Raw genomic sequence first — 24,842 nt, forward strand, 5'->3', positions numbered from 1 at the left:
TGAGAGATCTAAGTTAGCTGAAACAGTGCCTACTCTAGCTACAAATATTACCAAAGTGTGAACAACAACAACAAAAATAAAAGAATATCTGTGCCAGAGATTACCAGAGTGATATGATTAGCACACTGAGCACAGAAAGAAGTTTGCTAGGTATAAACACTTTCCCAAGGGAGTCTAGAGTGTTTGACAGAAGCGCAACAGAGCAATGTCCACAGCTAGATTATGAACACATCACTGTGACAAACAAAACAAAACAGAAACAAACAAAAGGCTTGTCTAGGTTAGTTTAAATGTGGTTTGTAATTCCCAGTGCTGTTACAAAAATAAGGTTATTTGCAGAGGGTGGCCTAAACAGCACATTCCTTCCACAACCATCACTAAGAAGTTCATGGTTCTAGGTGGGACTTCATCTAATGGTGTCAATGATTGCTAAGACATTATCAAAGAAATTATAGATTCACTTTTATATATACATTTGTATGTATGAAGATACGCATAGAGGCAGTTTACATGTTGAAACAAATCCAAGAGAAGGTGAAAAGAAGAGATTGATCGGAGATCAGAAGAGAACCTATAGAATTCCATTCTATTGCCTCAGAATTGACTTAACTCTATCTAAACCCTTCCCAATAAATGCCATAAAACCCTCCAGTGCAGGGATTCAGCATCTCCAGTAAATCTATTCTAGTAGCTAACTAGCTCTGCTGCTAGCAAGTTCCTTCTAGTATTGCATGTGTTTAAAAGACCATGGGAAAGAAACTGCTAAGATCAGAAACTGCTTTAACTAGCAGAAATATAGAGTGCATTAGTGGCACAACTGTTTTTATCCCAATAACAAAGTGAAGTAGGTTTATTAAATCTTTCTTTTCTGAGTGAAAGAAACAGAGGAATTCTTCTCCACTGTTTCTTTCACTCCCACAAGACCACTTATCAGAAGATACCATAGCTAACAAACTGGTCGTGAACATGATATTTATTTTTGTCAGCAGATATGCAATGTATTCATATTTAACAATAGGAAGAGCTTAACAGGAATATTTTCAAACAGTTTGTATGAAGTATAATGTTAGCTGGAGCATTAGTAACCCTTACTATGCTAGTCCAACAGAATGCAAGAAAATAAATTCAAAGCCAAAATCCAAAGCACTTGCTAGCAAAAGCTATGGAATCAGACAATGATCCATCCGTTCCATTGCTAAATATTGACTTAGCAGCAGTGAAAGAAGGGTCGCCCTTACTGGCATTTCATTCAACAAAGGACTGAAATAAGAATTATATTCACAATTCTAAAAAGTTACTGTTCAGTCAGTAGGGACTGGTAAGATGGAAGTAGTACAGGGCATTTCTACAACAGCAACAAAGTGGCACAAGCATCACAAAAAGCAGCCACAGGGTTATCCTAGTTGAACACATACGGTATAAGAAGAGGTAGTATCTCCTCTAGTTTCAGAAGTAGAGAAAATAGAAGCAGCATGTTGGCCATTCCGCCTACGAACAGCTCAGAATAACATGCACAATACTAATTTATTGGTGAAAATTGATGCCTGATGACAGTTGATTTGATGCCTGAGTGAAAACCATCAGGTATAAATGACAACCCAGGATGTCTGAGGGACTGAATGTTGCCTCTTAGTAGGTTGTTAGAATTCAATATTTTGTTAACAATGATTATTCATTACCATTGTGTTGTTTAGCTGGGGAAGGAAGTCTAAGGGCTCTGCTAACAGCAAAATGGAGCCAGGTAGCGTGTTATGCTACAGATCTCATTACACTTTGTTAATCTGTTATGACTCCATATACCAGATGATGCAGACCTCAGCTGATTCGTTTGGCTCTTAGTGATTTCTGAGCAATACCAAGCCTTAACCCACAGCCTTTCCAAACATTTATTAACATCCAAACTGGCTTCAGCTGGAATGAAAGTCAGCTTATAATTTTGCAGTGAAATATATTCCACTTTGTTGCTCCAATTCATAACAGGAGCAGGGAAGATTATGAGGGAAAAAGAATTTTTGAGCAGAAAACAATTGCTTCCAGTCATTCCAGTGTTAGATTAGATAATAGTACTTGTGGGCTTATAGTATAAGAAGCCTAAGTGTGCAATTTTGATATGAAACTCTTGCAAAAATCTGTTATTATACTTTGTCAACTATCCAGTATCACACTGATGATAATACTAATAACATCATTTCATGAGATGAGTGGAAGTAGAGCCTCTAAGATTGACACAATTTGCAGGGCGGACAAAAGGAAAATTTATGTCACACTCCAGCAAAGTATATACATCTAAGATACCAGCTTTTTTTTTTTTTTTTTTTCCTTTTTTTTCCCTCCTCCCCTCTTCTCCCCTCTTAATGCAGAGTTGTCTGTTGAAGGATGTAGCACTGCCAGAGGCAGAGAGAATGGAGGCAGAGTTCACTAAAGTGGTGTTGCCATTAGGGATAGTTGCAAGCTGTAAAGTATCAGCTAAAGGTTTCTAATCTTTCATTTTGTGACCTAGCTTTCCATGGAATCAGAACACTTCCCTCAAAATATGGCACTGCCTTTATAACCAGGGTCACTAGAAAAAATAAAATTCTGATTTTCATCCCTACAAAAGTTCAAGATAACAAAGAGCATTGGGAGTTAGATCTGTAGCACACGTAACACTCCCCTAGCATTTCCACAATCCGAACACTGATCCTGCACAGTCAAAACTACCTTTCTTGACAGTATGTTATAGGTGTGGCTATGGAAAGCCTAGGAAAAGAGTTGCTTAACAACAGCAGTGACTGCCACCAGCCTAAACAGTGAAAGAAGACTATACTAGTCAGTGAGAGCTGTATGCAGAAGGGCAGTGGTGACTGGATGCCTATATCAAGCGCTAGCAACTGAACTGAATCTTTGAAAGAGATGGGGAGTGGTTTGGAGGGATAAGAATGTGTGATCTCCTGATGGGGATGATCAGAGATCAGTACCAGAATGAACAACAATGTGAAAAGAATGTCTGTGTGAGCACAGGGGAGGTCTGAGCCTATATCCATTGGCAAAGATGGTGGGGAAACCTAGAGAAACCACTTAGCTGAACAATAGAGTCAACTCCAGTGAGTTAGGGATTGTCAGGGAGAGAATGCATTTCTCCTCAACTGGCTATGCTAACCTCTTTGCACACCACTAAACATTCAACCTCATCTGATTTCTAGTGTCTGGGACTATCAGCAGAGAAAGCAAGCTGGAAAACAGATCATCTCATGCCTTTTTCTTTGGCCAAGCTGTCTCTGCAGTATTCCTGCAGTAGTGAAGATGCATGAAGTACAAAGGACAACCAACCCCAGGGAAGGATATCCACCTGTCTCTAAAGGATATAAAGATGTATGGCAACACAGAACCAACAAGGAGTATGTCCAATATGCTTGCAAGAAGATATATATATTACTGTGGAGAGGAATGCAGTCATCTGCCAAAGAATCAGGAGTTACATTGGCTTATTAGACAAGTGTTTGTTCTTCTATAGTCTTACTGCTTGGACAGCCAAGCCTATGCAGATCAAAAACAAGACACAGCAAGACTGGGAATATATGATGCTTTAGTTCAAATCTAAGCCAGTACATGGGATCTTAAAGCTCTCAAACCCAGAAAAGTTGCTATTCAGTCTTAAAAGCCAGCCTCAAGTCTGCAGTGTTATGTTTACTCATCCCTTATTATTAACTCTGTTGTCAGCAGACACCCACAAAGCCCACAGGCAAAGCATCTCTTTCCCTCCCTCATGCCAGTGCACAGCAATAGTAGATTGCCATCAGTTAATTCATCAGCCCATGTGACAGGTGTCTGTGGGGTGGATAGAGCAGTTCCAGCCCAGAGGATGACTCAGACTTCAGCACGTTGGGGCTACGTTTCAGCTGTATGTTTTGGTTTCAAATCAAGGAAAGCTTTCACTTGGAATTGTATTAAAAGTTTGTAAAGGCTGCAACACTCCAAAGTAAGGAATGGTAAGTGTAAAGTTGTCTGTGCAAAAAATAATTGAAGACTTTGGTGTATGTATGCATAACAAAGGAGGTGATAATTAACGAGCACACATCAGGTAAGTGTTGGTCCCTCTCCCCCCCCGTCAGGTCTCCAGCTCATTCAGGGCACAAGGTGAATACTGTCTAATACTGGAAACATTTGCATGTAGGACTCCAGCTTCAACGACAACAGGCAATAGAAAACAGGTGAATGACATGAAACTAATCTGGTCCCAGTCAACTTAAATTATCTATCTCAAATGAGTAGGTACTTCTGCCATAACTGTCTCTGCCTCTGTTCCCGATTCATGCAAGGATAATGTAATTGTCTCTCACGGAGGTGCCACGAAAAATAATTAATTTCTCTGAAATGCTCTCATGGTATAGCAATAAGCAACATAATAAGCCCACAAGGAGATTAAAAATCCTATCCTCAATGCAGAATCTGAAAAACACAGTAAATACAGGACAGGGCTCCACAATGAACACAAGCTAAAACAAAACTCTGAATAGCTGCTTACTATGTGAAAGTTTTCCATTTGGAGAGCTCAGGGAGGCAAGGGGCTGAACAAAAGAATATTATGAGCCCCTGTGGTTAAAGACCACATTGCAACGTACACACTCAAGGGGACTAAGCCAACACTGAACATGCTACCTATGTCCACTCATTAAATCTGCTTTAAACAGTTCAGTTGCTCCTCAGGATAGGTGCTGTATGGCCACACGAAGCTAATCAAGTAGTTCTACTGCTCTCTGTTTTGGAGGCCTCATGTTATACCAGGGGATAAGCACTGTTTGATTTCCATAGACCATCCATGTTCTGAGCTTGCCACTGCTGAGCACTCGACCACCTATCCAAAACACATCCTGCTTAACCATAAGCACACAAGGAACACTGTTGAAGTCAGCAAGATGGTTCATGTGTTTAAATTCCGTTGTGCTGATCAAGAATCTTCAGCCAACTGTTCAAGATGTAGACAAGTAAATTCGTCACTTCAGTATCACCTGTAATAGTGACTAGCTTCAGAGCTGAAAATACCCCCACAGTACACATAGTAAGTCATTTTCACTGTGCTGGCCTATCAAAAACAATCGTTTCAAAATCAATGACAGACAAAGATACGAAGTTTTTGACCTCCAGTGTCCTCACCCATCCACTTCCACCTAAAGATATGGTCATTACAAAATTTAAAACTCTTTAAATAAGCATCTGTGCAAAACCCAGAAGAACAAAAGAGAACTACAGATGCATTGGTTTATTTTTATACAATAACTACAGTAAACACTTAGCCTTGGACCATTCAATGCTGGAATCACTGTCGCTATAGTATTGTGTGTGTGCCTCATACCCACTTGACTTATTTCTGTGTCAGTCATCCTCCCCCCTCTAGAATGAACTTTTTTTCAAAGGAAACAGCTTATCTTCCATACTGCAGCAGTAGAAGAAAAATCCTCCTATACAGCAACACTTAAAATGTGGTTTTATGCTCTTATGGCAGCTAATTTTCCTTAAATGATTTAAAGGGAATGAATACATCTAAAGGGCTAGCACCAAGCCATTCTGGAACAACAACATGAAGCTGAACTTCTACTTTATACAACCCAGTTCTCCTGTGGGCAGCTCCTCAAGACAGATCTTGTCTGGAGGGGGAGAAACTGAGGTTATTACAATATTTTGCAGGGACCATTAATTTGCATTTTATTTCATTTCATATTTCCCAGTGTAGGGAGACTTCAAGTGAAGAGAAGGTGGCAGGACAAACCTTTTCAGATGTATATTCCCCGATCCATCACAGTTTGACAACAGCCCCCTTGCAACTGGTTCACCTATGCATGCAGCCAGCCCTCTATCATGTGCTACTCATCTAAAAGTTACACTCTATGCCTGGACAGAACTTAAAATTTTAGCAGTCTGAAGTGGCACATTTTCCCCTTTTGTCCCAGAACTTCAGATATGGTCTTTTCATACAAATATAACTGGGATCAGAGGGACTAAGAATATGGTATTGCCTGGAAAATAAATAAATAAATAAATAAAATCCTTTCTCGTGTTGCTGAGGGTCTCAAACTGACAGAAAGGTTGGTATTGACTAGGGGATCATAAAATCAGAAAAAAAGAGTTTTTTTTTTTTGGTGAATAGCTTATTCACTGAGAAATGAAACTCTGAAGAGACATCTGAACTTTTCTAGTAATTTAATCAAAAAAATAATCCTAAATTGCATTTAAAAAAAAATTAAATAACCCTGAAAATGAAATGTTACATTTGTGTTTGAAAGGTTCCTTTTCTTTCCCTCAGAAGGAAATGAACTGAAACTGGTTCATCTCAGGTTGATCACCACAGAGGGGTGGGAAACAGAGATGGAGGAGAAAAAGATTTCCATTTCATAACAACTCTGACCAGACATTTCTTTTGAGTTTTCATTTCAGCTACCACAGCAAATAAATTCATTCTTTGCACACAGGGCAACAGGAAACTACCAGAGTTTTCAAAGCTTCCTTGGAATTGGACAAAGCTGAAAAGAATTCTTCCCCCAAGAATAGCTTTATTTTACTGACAGTGACTTTTAATAGTGCTGAGATGTGTCGCTTTATGAGCTATAGGATTTTCCCTACACCTAACCTTCTTGTAATGTTTAAGGACCTCTTTGCCCCTGGAAAACAAAACAAAACAAGCAAACAAACAAAATTTCTGCTCAGACAAAGGAGCCTGCATGCTCTTTCCATCTTCAAGAAGGAAATTGTCTTGTTCTTTGGAGCAGGAAAGAAAAGAAAGACCAAACTAGCTGGAAGGCTCCTTGCTTTACTGTCCATCATCACCATTCTAATATAAGATATATTAAGAGCTATAGTCACAAGCACAGTGCTAGGTGCTGCACAAACAGAACAGAAAAAATTCTGAGCCAGACAATTGGTGGTCTTAGAAAACATTTTACATACAATAGTGTACTAAATATGGGGTAGATTCCTACCTATGAACTTACCATTTTTGTGCCTAAAACCCATTCTGTACAGGTATTACTACTATCTGGAAGATAAAAGGTTCAATTAAGATGTACTAGCAGAACCAGGAGTTAAAGTAAAGAAGCTCTTATTCTGTATATAATGTAGCCAGCAGTAAGAATTATTCTCTTTATTAACAAGGCAAACTAGGTCCCTTTTTTTTTAAAAAATAAAATAAAATAAAATAAAAAATACATTAACTGAAAGAAAATAAAAATAAAAATCCAGGGAATTAAAGATTCAAATGCCATTTCCATAATGTGAGGCAGACAGAAAGAACAAATTTCAGGAATTCCACACAGAAAAAAAATAATAAGCTGTAACATCTCCTTTTATTTTTTTGGTAGTGATTTTTTCCTGCCCATCTCCATCTTTGTTCAGCAGTTTTTCCTTAGGTGCCACATTCAATAATCCTTCTGCACTTTGATGTCAAACATTCAATAGCTGTCTGCCTCCCTCCCACTCCTCTTCTCCATATTCTCTGCAATCCATCTCCTCTGATTAGCTAAGATTTCACCTTCAAGAACACCTCTGCTTCTGAGTGAGCACGAGTGTGTGCGTGTGTATTTATATAATATTTGCAAATATTATCCTCCTCCTGCTCTGCACGCTACATAGCAACCCCTGCCGGAGCTCTGGATTAAGCATCAATGCCATTCAGTAATTCAATTTGGGGGGCCTGCTGTTTCAAATCCAGCTCAGGACATCACGAGAGCAGCTCGATTGAATTTAGGCCCTGCTTTCAGCATTATTTCATATTTAATCTGAGCTGAACTTCATTTCACTTGCTCTCTCCACTCCGATGCTTCCTGCAACAAAAGGCACTTCAGATGTTCCCTGATCTCATGCAGTGGGGGTGGTGTTTGCTTGCTTCTCTCTTATTTTGGTTTGCCACTGGATTAAGCCACGTCAGAGTTGCTGGCAGCTCTCACAACCCCGCAGGAGGAGATAGACAGTACCTTAGCTGAGCGGCTGTTCTGGTGTTACTTCTCCCCACTCACCGGGTTGTTGTACATCTCGATGATAAGCTGTTTCACTCCGTGCAGGGTGGGATGAGCCCATGGAGATGGATTTGCCCAGTGCCGGTTTAAATCGAACCCCATAAGGGAGCACCTGCACATACAAGAAAAAACACAACACAAAGGACATATATGGGCTGTAGCTCCTCCTGGCTTCAGATGTAGAATTAGGGCTGTATTCTGCAGCTGCAGTATTTGAATAAGTTATTCTTACAGAAAAAAAAAAAAAAAAGAAAAAAGAAAATTCCCCCTTGAAGACAAGGAAAGCCTGCAGCAACAGCCACTGTTAGAAATAATGTGAACAGCTGACTATCTATGAAATAACTACATCTTTGGCCATTCAGCCTTCTTCCCATGCACAACATAGATACTCCCTCTGTCCTTTGCCTTTTACCAGCTTGCCACACTGGTGCTGGAGGAGCCTGCCTGGCCCTCGAGGTTCAAGTCTCTTCAGAGCTGCAGCTGGGGGTTCTAAAGCTATAAGGATAATTCATGCACTGCATCACCAGGCCTTTACTTTGCCCTCAGTCAGGCCTTGACTCAGCAAAGCTGTTAAGAGCATTGAAATCAATGGCCATTAAGTATGTGCTTAAGGGATTTAAAGCATGAATGCAACTGTTCACTAACCCAGGGCCTCAGTCTCCTTCCCTCCTGCAATTGCCTATGAGAAAATTAGCCAGCCAAGACACTAAGTTAAAACGTTTTTTGGCCATCAGATCTTGTGGTCAGTGAAACATATATGCCACTTTGGCTTCTCCTTCCTGCCATGGCTCATCTCCCTTGTAGTACATTGCATTACATTTGATTCAGCTGCTCTAAGTCCCATCGAGTAATATTCCCTTCTGGTGAAGCCCCATTAAAACTCAGTGTGCTGGTGGTAGGGTGAATGCACAAGAAATTAAAAATCTAGAGTAGGCAGAGATATGAGGGGGAAATCATTTCCCTCGCCTACTGCAGAGATCACCTAGACAATCTCTGGCCACTGATACAAGCTGGGAGTTAAATCCCTTCTACTGTCTCAGTCTGAGTCTGGGACCAGTGAAGCTCAAGCAGATCTTCAGGAATTGGGACCTGAAATCAGCTCAGGAATTCTATGAAAGATCATACAAAGTCCACAGAAATAATAAAAGACACAAATGCAACTTTCTATATAATACAAGCAAACAAACAAACAAAAAAAAATCAACTTCATTGCTAAGCCTTAAATCTTCTTGAGAAAACAAGAGCTTTCATTGATCCCTGGTCTATTATGAGAATGTCTGTTCAACCTTAATCTTTTAAACACACCTGTGTAAACAGCAGAGATTTACTCCAGTGGCACTATCCTCCAACAAAAATTCTAAGAATCTAGAGACCAAAAACCATAAGTTTAACTGGCAAAAAGAAATGAAAATGCTCCCACTTCTCTAGCAGCTGAAACAAATGACTGTGTATATCAATCCCAAATAAAAGCTAGAGACAGGTGAAATGCTCAGAAAAGCAAAGGGATGAAACCACAGATGAGCTGGACAAAGTCATCACCTTATCTTGGTCATCACCAGTCTGCTTATCTAGAGAGCAACTGTGCTTTTTCTCTGGACACCCCAACAATTCCACAGACAATCATGACTGTTGTCTCCAGTTCATGATAAAGCAAAACACATTATAGAAGATTTCTCCCCCACCACCCTCATTTTTTTTTGGTCTTAATATAAACTCTTCCCAGTCAGCTCAGCTAATCCTACCTTCTTTTGATCTCACAGACATTGATATAAAATCAGAGGTACTTTCAGAGACATACATGGAATTACACTGGGACAAAACCAGTGTAAGAACAGAATCACGTGGTTTTCATTTCATCAGTTCATACCCCCTTATGGATGAAGTGTCCCATTTACATTTTGTTTTAGTTTTATTTCAAACTAATAACACTATTAAAAGCAAGTGTATTTTGATTCCATTATATTACTCTCCAAAGCACATTAAAGTGGGCAAGCTACAGAACACCAAGACTAAGCTTTAAATTCATACATGGGTTGTCAATATTATATTTGGGACTTAGGACTTTTTGGATAACATTGTATAAGTCATCCCTATAAGGAATAGAAATAAACAATAACTAATTTATGAAAGATACCAAGGCATTGCAATTTGCACTAGCTAAATTTGCCACTAATCTCTGGTTAGTGGTGAATCTCATAGTTCATTTCGAGCAAGAGAAACAGTTGAAAATAGTTGTCTTTACTCAAGAAGACTTTGTAAACACAAAAAAACCCCACAATGCTCAACAAACAAGTTATTCATTTGGGAAGCTCCTCTGAGTTCTATTTAATAGGATCCCAAATTAATTTCCAGATATCACTTAGCTAGTTTTTGATGTGATATATCACATCTTTATCAATGTAAGAACAATTAATTCAATTTCTGACGGAGGCATTAGTATTTCTTTCCAGTCTGGGAACAGCATACATTTTTTTCTCCTATAAGTGTTGTTTCCCCCCCCCCTTTTGGCCTAAAGACAAATTTGTATCCACCACACTTTTGCTTTATTCATCTGTTGCAAACTTGAGGTCTCTCTAAGGAAACATCAAGTTGTGTTCCTTAGTACTTCAGATTTGATTATTGACTCTTTTACATGTGGAGCTGTCTCCCAAAGCTCACGTATATCAGGACATGACCAAAACACAGAGTAAGAGTCTCCCACATGCCTACACTCATTATTTTGTCTTTCTCCCAGATGATGTGATCTCCCTCGTGGTAGTACCTCCAATGCAAGCACTTGAACAGGATAACTTAAGAATTGAATTTTGCACTGCTTTTTAATTCCCCCTACCAAGCTTATAATAGTTCATTTCCAATCCACAATGCTTGCAAATTTCCATTGCTTAACTGTTTACTTTCTGCTTCAAGCATTGTGTAGGCAAAGTGGAAACACAGGTATGTTCTGGAAACAGCAGCTCTGCAATGGGAAACAATTATGTTCTAATGCAATACAGAGCCTTTCAGTATTTAAGACCAGCTTGCTCTCTCACTTACACTGCAAGTGGCTTTGGTGTGGCTCCTCATATAACTAAGTATTCCCCAGATCTGTCCTACTGAGATTAAGTTTATTTTGTGACATAAAGTGTTCTGTACAAAACTGACAAAGTGAAAAAAATACAACCCCCCTAAAAAAACATTAAAGGACTGTTTAAGAATAATCTTTGAATCTTTGAAAAGCGATGCGGAGGAGACCAAAACAGGAGACATTACAGACTCCAACAGATGCAACAGAAGACAAAAGTGGTTCGAAAATTAGCAATGGATGGAGGAAGTGAACTTTTCTAGAGTAAGGGCATCAGAAAACACTCTATTTCATGACATTTGATGTCCATGCCCATAAATGCTCTTAGTAATGATAGTATTGACATGGAGCCAAATAAGAAGGGCATACACAGACTACCACAAGTTAGAGATGGAATCAGGAGTTGGTGAGTTTTCTACAAAAAAAAAAAATAAATAAATAAAATGTAGGAGCAAACTGCTGCTATCACCTGATTGTGGCCATCATTCATTCTGTGAAAACCTGGGCTTTGCATCAGTCATTGCTGACCCCCCAAAATGACATACATCTTAAAATATTTAAGCTGTTAACAATTACTTGAATATTGGATTGTGATGGTTAGGGTTTGCTAGATATATATTCCACTTACTATGTTTCTGTTCTGTGACAACATACATTTAAATCAGGTTCTGTTGTTACACTTGTTGAATTAGAATTTGCTTTTCACAAATGTTCTTCAGCCTTTTTCTAAAATTTCTATTTTCTACCAGCAGATAAATTTATTACAGTGTTTACAAATTTACATAAACACAGTGCAAATTCAGTCAAAGCAAATGAGTTTCAAAATTGAAATGGAAACTGAAACATTTTGCAGTATTTATCCTCCCTACTTGGGAGACAGCCAGATCTCAAGAGGTTACCAGCTCCACTCAGTAAAACCAAAGATGTTCAGACCAGCATTCAGCTTGCTGGGCAATCATCTGGACAGAACCTCTTTGCTTCCAAGGGCTTAACTCAACACAGGTTTTAAGGACTTCCTATGCAGCTGCTTTAATGAAAAAATCCTTGTTCCTTGCTAGAGCTGAGGAAGGTGTAACACCACGGCCTACACTAGGTTTATTTTTAGGGCTGCTTCCTATTCTTTCAAGTTGTGTATTTTCTTTCTGGAATCTCCAAGTTACAGAAACTTCCAGAACCTCTGCATTCCTTTCACTTGGGTTCTTCTCCCTCCCCTATTCATTTTTCCTGCTATGTGAGTCCGAGTCTCTTGCTAACAGACCCATTTCCACAAGGTGAGATATGGAGAATAATGGAGGAAAAGAGTTAAAGAAATCCTTTTTCATGGCATATGATTTAATACAAAGAAAACTCTACACTCTTCCCTTCAGCTTTGTAAGGTTGCGTTGGTTCATTGGATCAGTACCAGGTGAATCTCTAGATAATATTGCACACAAAGCCAGGGAGTTCAAATCCACAAATGGCACTACTGACAGGGTTAGGATTTGAAATTGAAAAGGTAGTGGGGGGACCTCAGGCTTATTGCAATACAAGCAGAGACAGAGGGTAATTGGTCTCTATTGTTGCACTTCGAGGCAAGAGTAACGGCAAAGAACTGCTGAGAGACTGCAGCCTGCAATATCAAGCAGGAAGAGTAGGTGTGCAGTGTGAGAGCGAATACAAGAGGAACACATGGAAGACTTGTTTCTTTTAATAAATATATCATTTTAAACCTGTTATATTCACGACATTTTACAAATCAACTCTACACCTGCTGTTGTCGGCGAAGTCAGAGTCTTCATTAGCGAGCATTTCATCATGCGGGTGCTTGGGGTTTGCGATTTATGCATTTGCCTATTATTCATTAAAGAGGATTCATTCAAGCCTACATGTTCTAAGGCAATTAAGTAGCAAGACATTCTAACACTCCAGTTACAGAGAATCCCCCTCCCAACTCTCTCCCCCCTTCACAGCTTTCTGCATTTTTAATTTAGAGCTCTGGAAACCTTCACAAAGGCTATTTAACATAACCACTGCAGCGTGCTCCAGGCAGAACACGAGTGGCCATACAGAGCAGAACAGCATTAGCTACCAGAGACCACATGGTGGAGTAGATGTTTACAGAATGAGCGCTGCATGGTGTACTGACATAATTTTAAATAGTACATGACGGTTAAAGATGTGTTTCTCCATTTTCTGTGTAAACAATGTTAAATAAGAATAAACACAAAGGGATATTTTCTCCTTCTGATGAATACATGCATTTCTCAGAGCTGGTAATAGGCGCTACAGACACACGCACCAAGGAGAATACACATCCCCACCTGACACGGGCAGACTCCTTTCTCTGATCTGTAGGATACATCTCAATTCCAGTATTTTGCTCTCCCTACACACCCTGGGTCCTCAGTAATGCCAGGATTCCTGGGCATGAAGCAGAGCACTGGAAATAAAAATGCATCCCGTGTATAGGAGAATCCTGATGTGTTTCTGGGATGCAAGACAGTAAGAGCTGATCATTAGCACGGTCTCCCTGCACATTCTCCAGCATTATGCCCAGTCCACTTCTCCATTTTTTAAGGGACATAGTTACCAGCACATCCCTAGGGAGACAAGTCACAGTTTAGCAAAGCCCTTCTCTAAGAAGGGTGTGTCTGGCCCCACACGTGGGTCTCTCCAAATGTCCACTCTTCAGGGACAGGTGTCGCCCATCCTGGGACTCCTGCTCCCTGCTGGGGTGCTGAGTCACACTGGCACATCAATCTTGCACACCCAGGTGCAAGTAACTGAGAACACCTACAGTTCTTCCATTTTAAAGCCTGATTCATTGTTTGGCCTTTTCAAACCCAAACATATTGCTCACTTCATGAGAAGAAACCAGCAGAGTTCTTCACACCTTTTGGGTTCCCAAAAATTTCCACTGCGGACACTGACCATTCAGAAATTTCATATACATAGACTGCAGTGTAACATATACAAACTTTCTTTCCCAATAGAATCCACGATCCATGGATCACAACCTGTTAGCATTGGAGAAAGAGAATTCCAACTTCACATGTGATTTATTTACCCAACTCCCACCTCTCTGAGTGCTGTCAGCAGACCAAACTCCTCTAGGTTCTCCTTCCCAGTCTTCCTGACATTTCATATCTTCCACACAACATCCCCAAACCCTTCCATTCAGAAAGGCAGACCTTCTATAAACTACTTGTGTTTCTTTGTCATTCTACCTTCCTGGGTTTAGTACCCTTTGGCAGGCTGGGGGGAGGATAAGATAAACTCATCACTGGTGTTCACAGAAAACAACACACACATAAGCATTTCCCAAGACACAGCTTATCTTGAGTCCTGCTTTCATTCCCACTTCTGCCCCTTCCTAAGACTATTTAGCTTATCTGATACACACCACCTCTCAGTTATTAGCAAGCACTCCAGCTGCTGTACACCAACATTTCCTCACATTACAATGCATATTTCACATAGGTCTTGTCAGATGAAGTCAGCAGTCTTGCTTAAAAACAACTGCAGGGAAGAGGAAATGAGTAGCGTGTTCCCTCTAGACCTGTATTAAATGAACACCCCCCAAAAATGGTTCAGGTCTTACTATCAGATCTATTACACATCAAAAGTGGTGGTTAAAGGAGCCAACTTTTATGTCACAAATCTGTGCTCTTAAAATTTGGATATGCCACAGCTGCACAGACGCATACAACCTTCATTCAGCCCTGTGTATGTCATTATTATGACACAGTCTTCAACTGCCAGAGCACAGAGTCCTTTTCCACAGGGTTCTTGCTTTATTCCACACACAGGATCAACACTGTTCATTAATGAGTAGATTATTCAATATTTTGTCATTTCCTTATTGCTCTATATTCAGCCCTAGGCTCCTGCTTACTGCACGCTACTCAAAGCCTCCTCCAAAGACAGAGCTATTCAGTTCCTCATTGCTTTTCTGAAGTGCTTAACACTGCAGGACACAATTGCTTTATAAACACTGATGGACTTATTTTCCCAGCTGCATTGGTACAAGAGGGAACCACATTGTCCCCAGTTCATAGAAGAGCAGTCAGAATACAGCGAATCCGTAAAAAGACACACACTAATTTGGACCACTGTATCTGAGAGGCTAAAGATTTTTTTTTTGTTTTGTTTTGTTTAAGAAAACTTCACGTAGCATGTAATGTATTCACCATCTAACAGTCTGATTTGAGCTGAAGCCGACCATTCTCAAGGCTTCTGGTTTCTCCAAATATGACCTGAAATGACAACATTGGCCATTAGAATATTAGAAACAGCCACATCTAGGAATTAGGACAGTTAGAGGTGTAGGTTCCTATAACATGTTATTAATAGTTTATATATGGGTTTCAGGTGTTTTTGGTTATATGTTTATTGGCCCATTTTGCTTGGCTTTGGAGTTTACTGCTGCAGTGAACTCTGTCCAATACCCTGCTCTCATACATAGCAGTTGATCTCGCCCTTTTTCTCCTAAACAGAGTTAACCAATTACACCACTGCATTGCAGCTTGTCAGACTGTTTGAATCCCAAACTAACACCTACACTAAGGCAGTGATAGTACTCACACATTCTCAGTAGATCCACACCAGAAGTCAGCCAGAAGAAATCCATCTCCAGTATCTCAAAGGCCTTATCCTCTGATAGCCAGAAGTGAGAGTTTGACTTGATACACAAACTACTAGGAACATGTGCTCTGTTCTTATGAGACAGCAAACAGAAAAGCAGCACAGGACTGGCAACCTGCTAGCTGAATGCTGGCTAGCAAGATTTAACTGCCCAGCACCAGAGAGCACAATCCCTGGCTTCCTTTTATAACTCTCTTTGCTAACAGGCTCTAACACTTAGGTATTTCTCACCCTCATACACAGCCAGGATATTGATTGTATCCCTGCATGGTCTTGCCATGTCTGTAACTAGCTCAGCTTGCAAATGGCTTTTTGAATTGGGTACATAAATATCCATCCATTTTTGAGTTGGCAGAAGAGAAGGCCCCTTTATCGTCTCTGCGCAGCACTACTCAACACATACCCATTGTCTGCAAGCAGCCTACCCATGCTTCATTAGTTATAGCCTAACTTTCACCCACAGTTAGAGTCATGGGTACATTCATTAGCCAGGAGCTCCAATACAGAGTCCCTTTGCCACCTATTAGGTGAAAAATTTACAACTGTATGGAAAGTCCTGAACAACAGCCCAGGTCTCATAATATTCTAGAAGAGGGGAAAATGACTCAGTGGTTCACTTAGGGCAATAACATAAGACTGTGGAGACCTCTTATGCAGCCTATGGAAAAACTGCAATGCCTCAGTTCTCCTCTTGTAAAAATAATTATATTACCGACCCTCCATGGTGTTTTGAAAGGAAATATGTGAAGGATTATAAAATACTTTGGTGCTACAGCAATGGGAATATATTAGGCTCTATAGATGGAGTTTAAGTGGTTTATGGAATCTCAGGAAGGTTTTCTGACATAGCCTGAATTGCAGTGAGATTTGCTTCCAACGAGGTCACACTACTGCTCATTTAACATTCGCTTCTGAAATACTTGTAAGAGCAATAACATAACCCAGCTTCATTTTATGAGAGAAATTCTGAGTTTTTATTTATATATGTATAAATATATACACACATATCTACATATATATGTATCAGTGAATCTTTCCTCTTGCTCTTTCTACACACAAATCCTTGTAAGTAAAGATTTTTTCCTCTCAAATGTCTCTCTATTCTCACTTTAATTTCCAAGGTCATCTGGCCCACTGGGTGTGTTACATATTGCTATCTAATTAAAGAGAGCACATTAACCTTACTTTATTAGGTTGTTTTAATACCTGCCAACTGAATGTTGTGCATTTAGCAAAGGGACAATGTGGCCAAGTATATTTAAAACAACAACAACAACAAAAAAAAGCAAAAAGAAAACAAAACACCTGAGCATTTGTCTTTGGAAAGTCCACCAGAAATTCTGAGAATGATGCAAATATTCTTTTCATAATCACTGCTATGATAAAATAACAAACATTTCATAACAAAAATAATCCCAGTGCCTTGTTTGTCACATAACATTTCAGAAGATGGCAGACAAGCTATAAAGCCCTGATCTGTCTCTGATTGCAATCAACAAAAAGACCAGATGCTTTCAAAGGAAGTTAAATCAGGCTCAGATCTTTTCCAATCACTTCTTAATTTAAGGGGCAGAGTTTTACCATCTGAGCTTCACTGCATGGTATTGCCTTAGTCCAAACAACACAGAGGAGGGGAAACTATACAACAGCACAGTGGTCTCTGTTCCATTACCAATTTTACCTCATATCACTTAGGCTCTGTATTTTCCACTAGTCCCATCGGTTAAGCACACTATACACCCTAGAAAGCAAGGTACCTGGCAAAGATATATTTCTCATAATATTCCATGACATCTCCTCTTACTAACTCAAAACAACGTATGAGGGGATTTGGTGCCATCGCATGAGATATGGGTCAGTTGTCTGATACAGATGCTTGCCCGATGCAGAAGAATGGGAGTGTAAAAGCACTCAAACTGTAACTTCTATCAATCACTGCAACGCACCAGCAGAATGTGATTTGATACCGAGCCAAGCTAAAAGTACACATTTTGATTCCAGAGCACTGAAAACAACTCATTGCAATGACTAATGGTACAATGAAAGATTAGTTTGAGAATCCTGATGAGAATATTAAGTCTGAAAAAAAAATAAAAAAATTAAACCTTCAGGGATTTTGAGCTTTTTTTTTTGTTTTGTTTTTACTGTTACCTCTACAAGACAAGCACTTTGTGAAAAATGGTCAGAAAAGCAATTTTTTGTCTTCTAGTTAAAAGAAAATTATACCATTTTCTGCAATGTATAGAAGAATGCAATAATTACTGAAGATATGCAACATTTGAAAAAAGGAGCTCATGATGAGATACCATGCCAAACTAAATCTGCAGGTAACCTTCACAAAGGCAGACCATGAAATTTCAGGTGGATGCTGACCTCAGTGTACTTGTTGTCACACCCTGTACATTAAATTTGTTTGATCAAAAAAGCATCTGTTAACCAAAAATATGAGTGAAAATTTCTTGTCAGTCCAGAATTAAACCTGCCATACAGAACTGATCTTATTTTCTTGTGTAATCCTTTAAGAGACCATTTAATACGAAATTATGACACATCATTGGACCTGGCTTTGTACTTCTCATCTTGAGATGCTTTGCTTTCAAATGTAACTGAAGAAGGCAAAGAGCTTCAAACTGTCAAAGACAAGACTGCATCCTTCAGTCTACCTGCACCCCTCTTGCTTTATGGTCTATACTATTTTTCCAGTGAACTCTCCACTCAATCAGACAAATTATTATTGAATATTAAAGCACTAATATACATGGATATATTAAAGTTTTGTTAGCAAATCAAAAAATATGGTTGAGAACTTTTATTAAGTTCAATGGCAACCTTGTCAACTGTTGCTCAAAAAAAAAAAGTGAATAGGTAGAACACATGCCCAGTATTACTTGATCAAAATTTTATATTTACTTGTTCTCTTAAGCTTATGGCTTGTGAAATGTAAGATGCCACAGCAGCAAATATAGTGCAATATCAGCTCAGGGTTAAAAAGTACTAATGCTTATGTGGTTGCACGTGCTGCAGTACCCAATACTATTTGCCTTTCCCCACTGACTGTTCTCAGAGTTTCCTTTCCATGTCACATCTGCACTGTAGCAACAGAAGAGCTACTTGTCAGTCTGGCCTCTTAAGAAAATAAGATTTGTGCAACCCTTACAGTACTGAGCATGCACAAAGGTGTGATTTTGCCTTTCTGTTCTCTACCCCTCCCTCATCTAACTTCTAAACCCAATGGCTAATTTTAACTCAGTTTAATGGAAAAGGACATAATGGTAAAGAGGATTATCAATGCTCATAAAATGTATGCTTCCTTGTGCGTCTAAGGGGAAAAAGGCTTAAGGAGGGAGAAACAAAGTTCTTGTGCAAGTCCAGCCAGGACAGAGCTCTTCTCATCTGGCTCCCTGCACACCCCTAAAAGGACTAGAGATGAAGTACAGTGACATGACAATACCATGAGAAACAGTTTCCCCCAGATAATCAGACACATAGATGTCAGACAAATTGGAAGTTGGAAAGGAGTTTTTGGCTTTTTGCCTGAAAGGGTGCTCCCATGAACATGTCAACTGAAGAAAATATTATGCAATGAAGTAAGTCTTTATTAGGTAACAAAATCCGTGCTTAAAATACACAAATGAAAAAAAAAAAAAAAAAAAAAAAACTATCCACAGCAATTTTCAAAACGTGACTGGAAAAAGCCCCAAGTAACACATGTATCAGTGAAGTTAGATTTGCTTTGAGAAGGGAGTCTGAACAAAGATCTCCAGAGGTCCATATAAATATCTTTTTCCTATAATTCTATGAAAGTCCTAAATATAGGGAAAGTTTCAGTTGCTGCTCCTACCTCAGTAGACACCAGAGAACCCAGATGTGGAACAGCAGACTTCAGTCTTATAGAATGATTTGGTTTTTCTTTTGCGTATTTGCAGTTTAACACAGTTCATCACCCTTGAGATACAATCCCATAGCAAAAATGTACAATGAATGAGAACATATATGAGTGGGAAGTGGAGGAGCAAACAGATTTCAATTTCAAGCTTTCATAGCTTAGCATAAACAAACATGAAACAATTCATCCTCAGAATATAGAGGTGGGAGGAGGTTATTGACAGTGTCCTCTAGACACACAGGGAGACTGAGAACTAGAGAGCCTGGAGCGAAGAGAACACTTTAAGAATTGTTTAAAACCTTAAGAAAGTTAGAGACAAAGATGAAGCTTGTCTGTTTCATTCATAGGAGCTGTAACAGCAATTCTTGTATGCTGCTACCCCCAGACTGTTAAAAATAAAAATAAAAAAATAAGGCAGCCCTGTCAAATGTGGCTTTCTCCTTAACAAACATGACCTTTTGAAAATATGAGTTAAAATTCAGAATGGGTGAACAGATTCTAGAGAAAGCAACAGAAATAGCTTCTAAAGAGCATACACTCAGCTAAGTCTCTTTATGAGTCTGAAAAGCATAAATTAATTTTTTATATTTCCCCTCTCCATTATTTCTCAGAAATTTGTCCTTTACCTGTATGCAAGCTGGCATAGGACCAAGACTCAAAACAGTCACCTCAGATGGTGTCCCATTTCTGCACCTTCTAGCTGACAAAGATGATCATGAAGTGATTAGAGAGAGAGTTTCTTCTCTTTCAGATTTGTATAGACACTCCTTTAAGCTGTAAGCAGACAATCTAAGAAAGACCACCTCCCCAGCTGACTCTCCCATTAGCTTCTCTATTCTCACATCATTAAAAGCAGTGATGCGCTGCACAGATTGTTACTGCTTCAGCACCAGTGGTGTCTCCCATGGAAAGCTTGTTTTGAAGAATCATGAACAAAAATAAATACTAGTTCATACTGTACCTGAGCCCACTGCTTATATATGATAAAGTTCTTGTGTTCCCAACTGTCTCGTGTTCCCATCACATCCCACTGTCATCTTCCCAAGGTGGTTCAGGAATTAGTCCTTTCAGCTATATTTTGCACCGAAGTACTTCCATATTTGACAGGCAAGACAGAAAACTATTCAGCAGTGCTGATACCTGGTTTGTTCAAGCTAAGACTAGGATCTGAGTGCTGTGACTTCCATTGTGGACTGAAGTAGTTCTTTGATTTGGGGAGTTAGTGCTCCCACCTTTGAGTATTTTGGAAGCTGATTCTTGTTCTTGCCTCCTGACAAAATTTCAAGGCAACTTGTTCTTAAGGCCCATGAAATGGGATTACTGGAGGCATGTAGAGAAAAGAGCAATTCACTACTTTCAAAATCAAATCACTCTTCTATACTGGCTTGACCTGAATGCCTGCCAAGAACACTGTGGTATCCCTATCTGAAATTCACATTCAAACTCACAGGGTGGAATTAATCAAATAAAACAAACTTTGACAGTAGTGAAATGGGTCACCCTGACCACACACGTGCTTGAAAGAGTAGATGGAGGTAAATAAATCTAAGGCTTACAAAATTAAGTGGCTCACTTTTAATGGAAGCACATGGAAAAAATAGTTTTACGGCCAGAAAAAAGAGGAGATGAAAATGACTTCAGTTTGAAATAAAATTTATTGAAGCCTGGAAGACAAGAACAGAGACAAAGGAAAACAAAACAAAACAGCCCAGAAGAGCCCTGAAAATCCAATCTCTCCCATCAGCCTCTGGAAAATGGATAACCTATGCGTGGTATGATTGAATTTCACTGTTTCATCACCCTAGTGGTAGCATCTTGTATGAAACTCTGTTTTATGAATTGAGTTTTGAGAGGAGCCTGAGAGAGCAGAAGTTATACCAATCTAATCAGGAAGTGACAAACACATGCATCAAAATGTTGCATCGTCAAGATCCAGAAGCCACTTAATTCCAGAAAGATTTTCACGTTGAGAAAGCACTTTTGGCAACAGCATTCAAAATGATGAGAAGGAAGATGAAAATCCAGGTGGAGGAGGATAATTATTTTTTTCAAAACATACTTTCAAAAATTAGGCCAAGTTCCTGCATGGTTTCCAACTTCCTATGCAAACCCATATTTTGTTTGAATGAAGGACACAGGCATTTTCTTCCATTTATTCCATCTGTTTTCTAAACATATGATAAAAATGGAATGAAAGGTACATAAATGAGATCACACCATCATAAAATCCATAAAGTCATAAGACACCACACAACACTGAGCAAAACATCCCAAAAAGGAGTTTAAATACAAGAAATAACATACTAATACCATTGTCACATAGGAAGGCAAGCAAGATTCAGGATCCTGCTTTGTAACAGCTCCTAAACAAAAGCAGAGCACAGAAATGGTCTATGATTATCGATAACATGAGACCAAATCAGAAAGCATGTGCATTTAAAGGAAACGACATCAAATGCTTCCTCCTTCAAAAGAAAAAGAACATCACAATCACTTTGTATTTCCCTGGTCTCAGCTTGCATTTCCTATCTAAATACTGAAGATAGCTTCAAAGGATAAGTACAGATTAGCAAAATATTCAAGGTGATTGAATGGATTAGTATTATTGTTTAGCACAATGCAAGGTGATAGAAAAATCCACAGAAAAGAAAGATCTGATATCTGGACAGCCACTTGAAATTATGCAGCTCACACGCTGAATTTTTACATTTTTTGTAACATCATCAAGTGTCACAGTAGATGCCTGAAAACAATTCCAACTAACGAGTGGGATTTAAAACTGGGGATCTTGAGCAACAGGTGGAACAAAAAATCCTAAGTACACTGCTATTTTGTCACACAGAAAAATCCATATGCTAGTGCCAGAGGCAAAAATAACACATTCTAACAAACTACACATAACAAAATTCTGAAGAAACATTTTTTCTGTAGGAGAAGGGAAAAAAAAGAACAGAATTTAAATGCATCAAGAAAAAAAAAAATCTTAAGAGGAATTTTATCCCACATCAAATCCCAGTTAGTTAGAGAGCATAAATAGCTGACATCCTCACCATGCTGGCTATTGTAATCATGCCCAGCAGCTACTTCTCTGTTTTCCCCACCCGCATAGAAATCCATGCTTTAGTTACAGGTTTAGTGATGTGTTGTGTTCCCCTTAGGTCACAAGAATGCAACACTTTATCAAGCAGATAGACCATTTCACTGCATGGAATGGCTATTTAGTTTATTTCTAGGTACCCAACATCAACAGAGCGAAGCTTGAGTCAAAATAAGAACAATTTCACGTAACCTTTATTTAGGGACTGAGATCTTGCATTAAGACATTAGAATTCTAGAGTCTTCTCATTTTCCAGAACCAAAAACTTTGTACTTCAAGAGCTTAATAAAAACTCCTAAAACTTGGGCATCTATGGTTTGCGTTTCATTGGTTCTTGGAACAGTTCACAAGCATTAATGAAATCTTTTTGCTGCAGCAAGGCAGGTGCATACTATTAGTCTCACTTTGCAACTAAGACGACCGAGAAACAGAGGGAGATTGAGTGAATCATCCAAGATCATGCTGGACTTGTTTGACAGGGTCATAAATAGAAATCAGGATTCTGCAAAAAGTAAATAAATCACCTCTCTCCCTGCAAGAAGCAGAAAAATGTTTGGTTAATTTTAACTGTGTGCATCCTTCCATGCTTCTGGGATACAGCCAGAAAAGGAAATATCGCTATTCCAAGCAAGGTCATTCCCTCAGAAAGTAAAGGCAGACTCAGCCATAAGTAACAAGTGTGCCAAAACAGCGTGTCCTCACAAGAATTTCATTTGAATGTTTAAGATCCAAGATAGTGCTACAAGGATTTGAGATCTCAATGAGCATTATTTACCTGAAGAGAACCCCAGTTCCAAATTTACCAATGTTTTCTCAAGGGTACTTATCAAGGCATGAGTAAACAGCAAATGGCATTCACCAAGCGAACACAGGACAGCTAAATATGCCGAGTTAGCAGAATTATCTCCAGACATGAAAAAGCAACTTGCACTGGACTGTGGCAGGCAACTTTAGCCAAGACAAACAAATTAGTGTTGATGTTACTTTCTGCAGTGTAACGGAACGGCTTAACCAGAATGCACGTGTGGAAAAAATGAATAAACCCAAAGAGCCCTCATTGGCCCAAACACTACAGATTTATCCCCATTTCCAGGAATGCAATATTCAAGTTTAACCGGAAAGCTTACAATATATTATTTGGGCTAAAAAGGCAGTTTGCTTTTTACTTGTCTTGACAGTTTTGACAAGATGACTATCAGATGGAGGTTCAGAGATAGATGTAAAGCAGAAAAAAGCCAATTATCAACTTTCTTCTCCTTCAGAAAAAATTGAAGCTGCTTCCCTGTAATGAACAATATGCAAGTATATCATTGGAAACTGAAATGTGGCTTACACCTGAGGCAATCAGCACAGTAATTGGGACAATTCTCAAAGACAAAAATTTCCCTCTCCAAATTTATATTCATAGCTCTTTTGGTCTCCCCCACCCCTAGAATTAGAAGTCATGACTTCCATTTGGGAACTCCAGCATCTTCAGTGCTCTGCAGCCATCTCTGTGGCCACGCTGCTCAAACTAGGAGGGCTAACCTAGCTCAAAGTTTGTCCAAATTGGAAGATAAATTAATGTTGTAAAAACCAAACTCCTATTTCAAACGAAAGCTGTATGGCTGTTATCAATCCTTTAGTGCAAGAAGTGGACATTTTGAGACAAAGTACAACATCCCAAAATCTCTTTAGCCTCATTTCCTTCTTCACCACACCATACTGCTTGTTTTAGTGTTTGAGCAAATGACAAGAAATTTTCAAGACAAACTTGAAAACTTAAGGGAGTGAAGGGAGTATTATGCAAAACAGTAGCTAGCTCTGGACACAACAAAACTTACGCATTAAATAAGACTAGACAGTAATCTGCAAAGAGGGTAAGAAGGACAATCCAAAAGCATTATGTCCAATAACATAAAATGCGTTAGATCTACAATTTTGGTGTGTAGGGGTAGAGATATCAAAGCAGTAGACCAGCTATGAGGATACGAAATAAAGAAGATTAAGGGAATGTGGAGTAAAGAAAAGCAGGATAAGAATAAAAGTGGTAAAGGTGAAAGAAAGGAATTGCTGAGCATGCACCTAGTCACAAAAAGCAAAGTGCCTGAGAGAGAGCATTCAGAGTGGTCAGAGGTTACTGCACATTTATGACATATAGAGAGCAGAAACAATCACAAAGTTTGGCTATTTCTAGAGCACCATCCAAAC

General features: G+C 39.2%; 1 protein-coding gene across 2 annotated transcripts in view; it reads right to left on the minus strand.

Annotated features, from left to right (window-relative positions):
- Positions 1 to 24,842, minus strand: part of BEND5 (BEN domain containing 5) — a 931,317-nt gene that overhangs the window by 150,772 nt on the left and 755,703 nt on the right. For both annotated transcript variants that reach the window (XM_084527421.1, XM_084527420.1), the window contains one exon: positions 7,986 to 8,097. In XM_084527421.1, the coding sequence (XP_084383547.1) occupies positions 7,986 to 8,097 (112 nt within the window). The remainder of the gene's footprint in view (positions 1 to 7,985; positions 8,098 to 24,842) is intronic.

This window comes from Aythya ferina (genome assembly GCF_964211825.1).
Source record: "Aythya ferina genome assembly, chromosome: 8".
Classification (NCBI taxonomy): domain Eukaryota; kingdom Metazoa; phylum Chordata; class Aves; order Anseriformes; family Anatidae; genus Aythya; species Aythya ferina.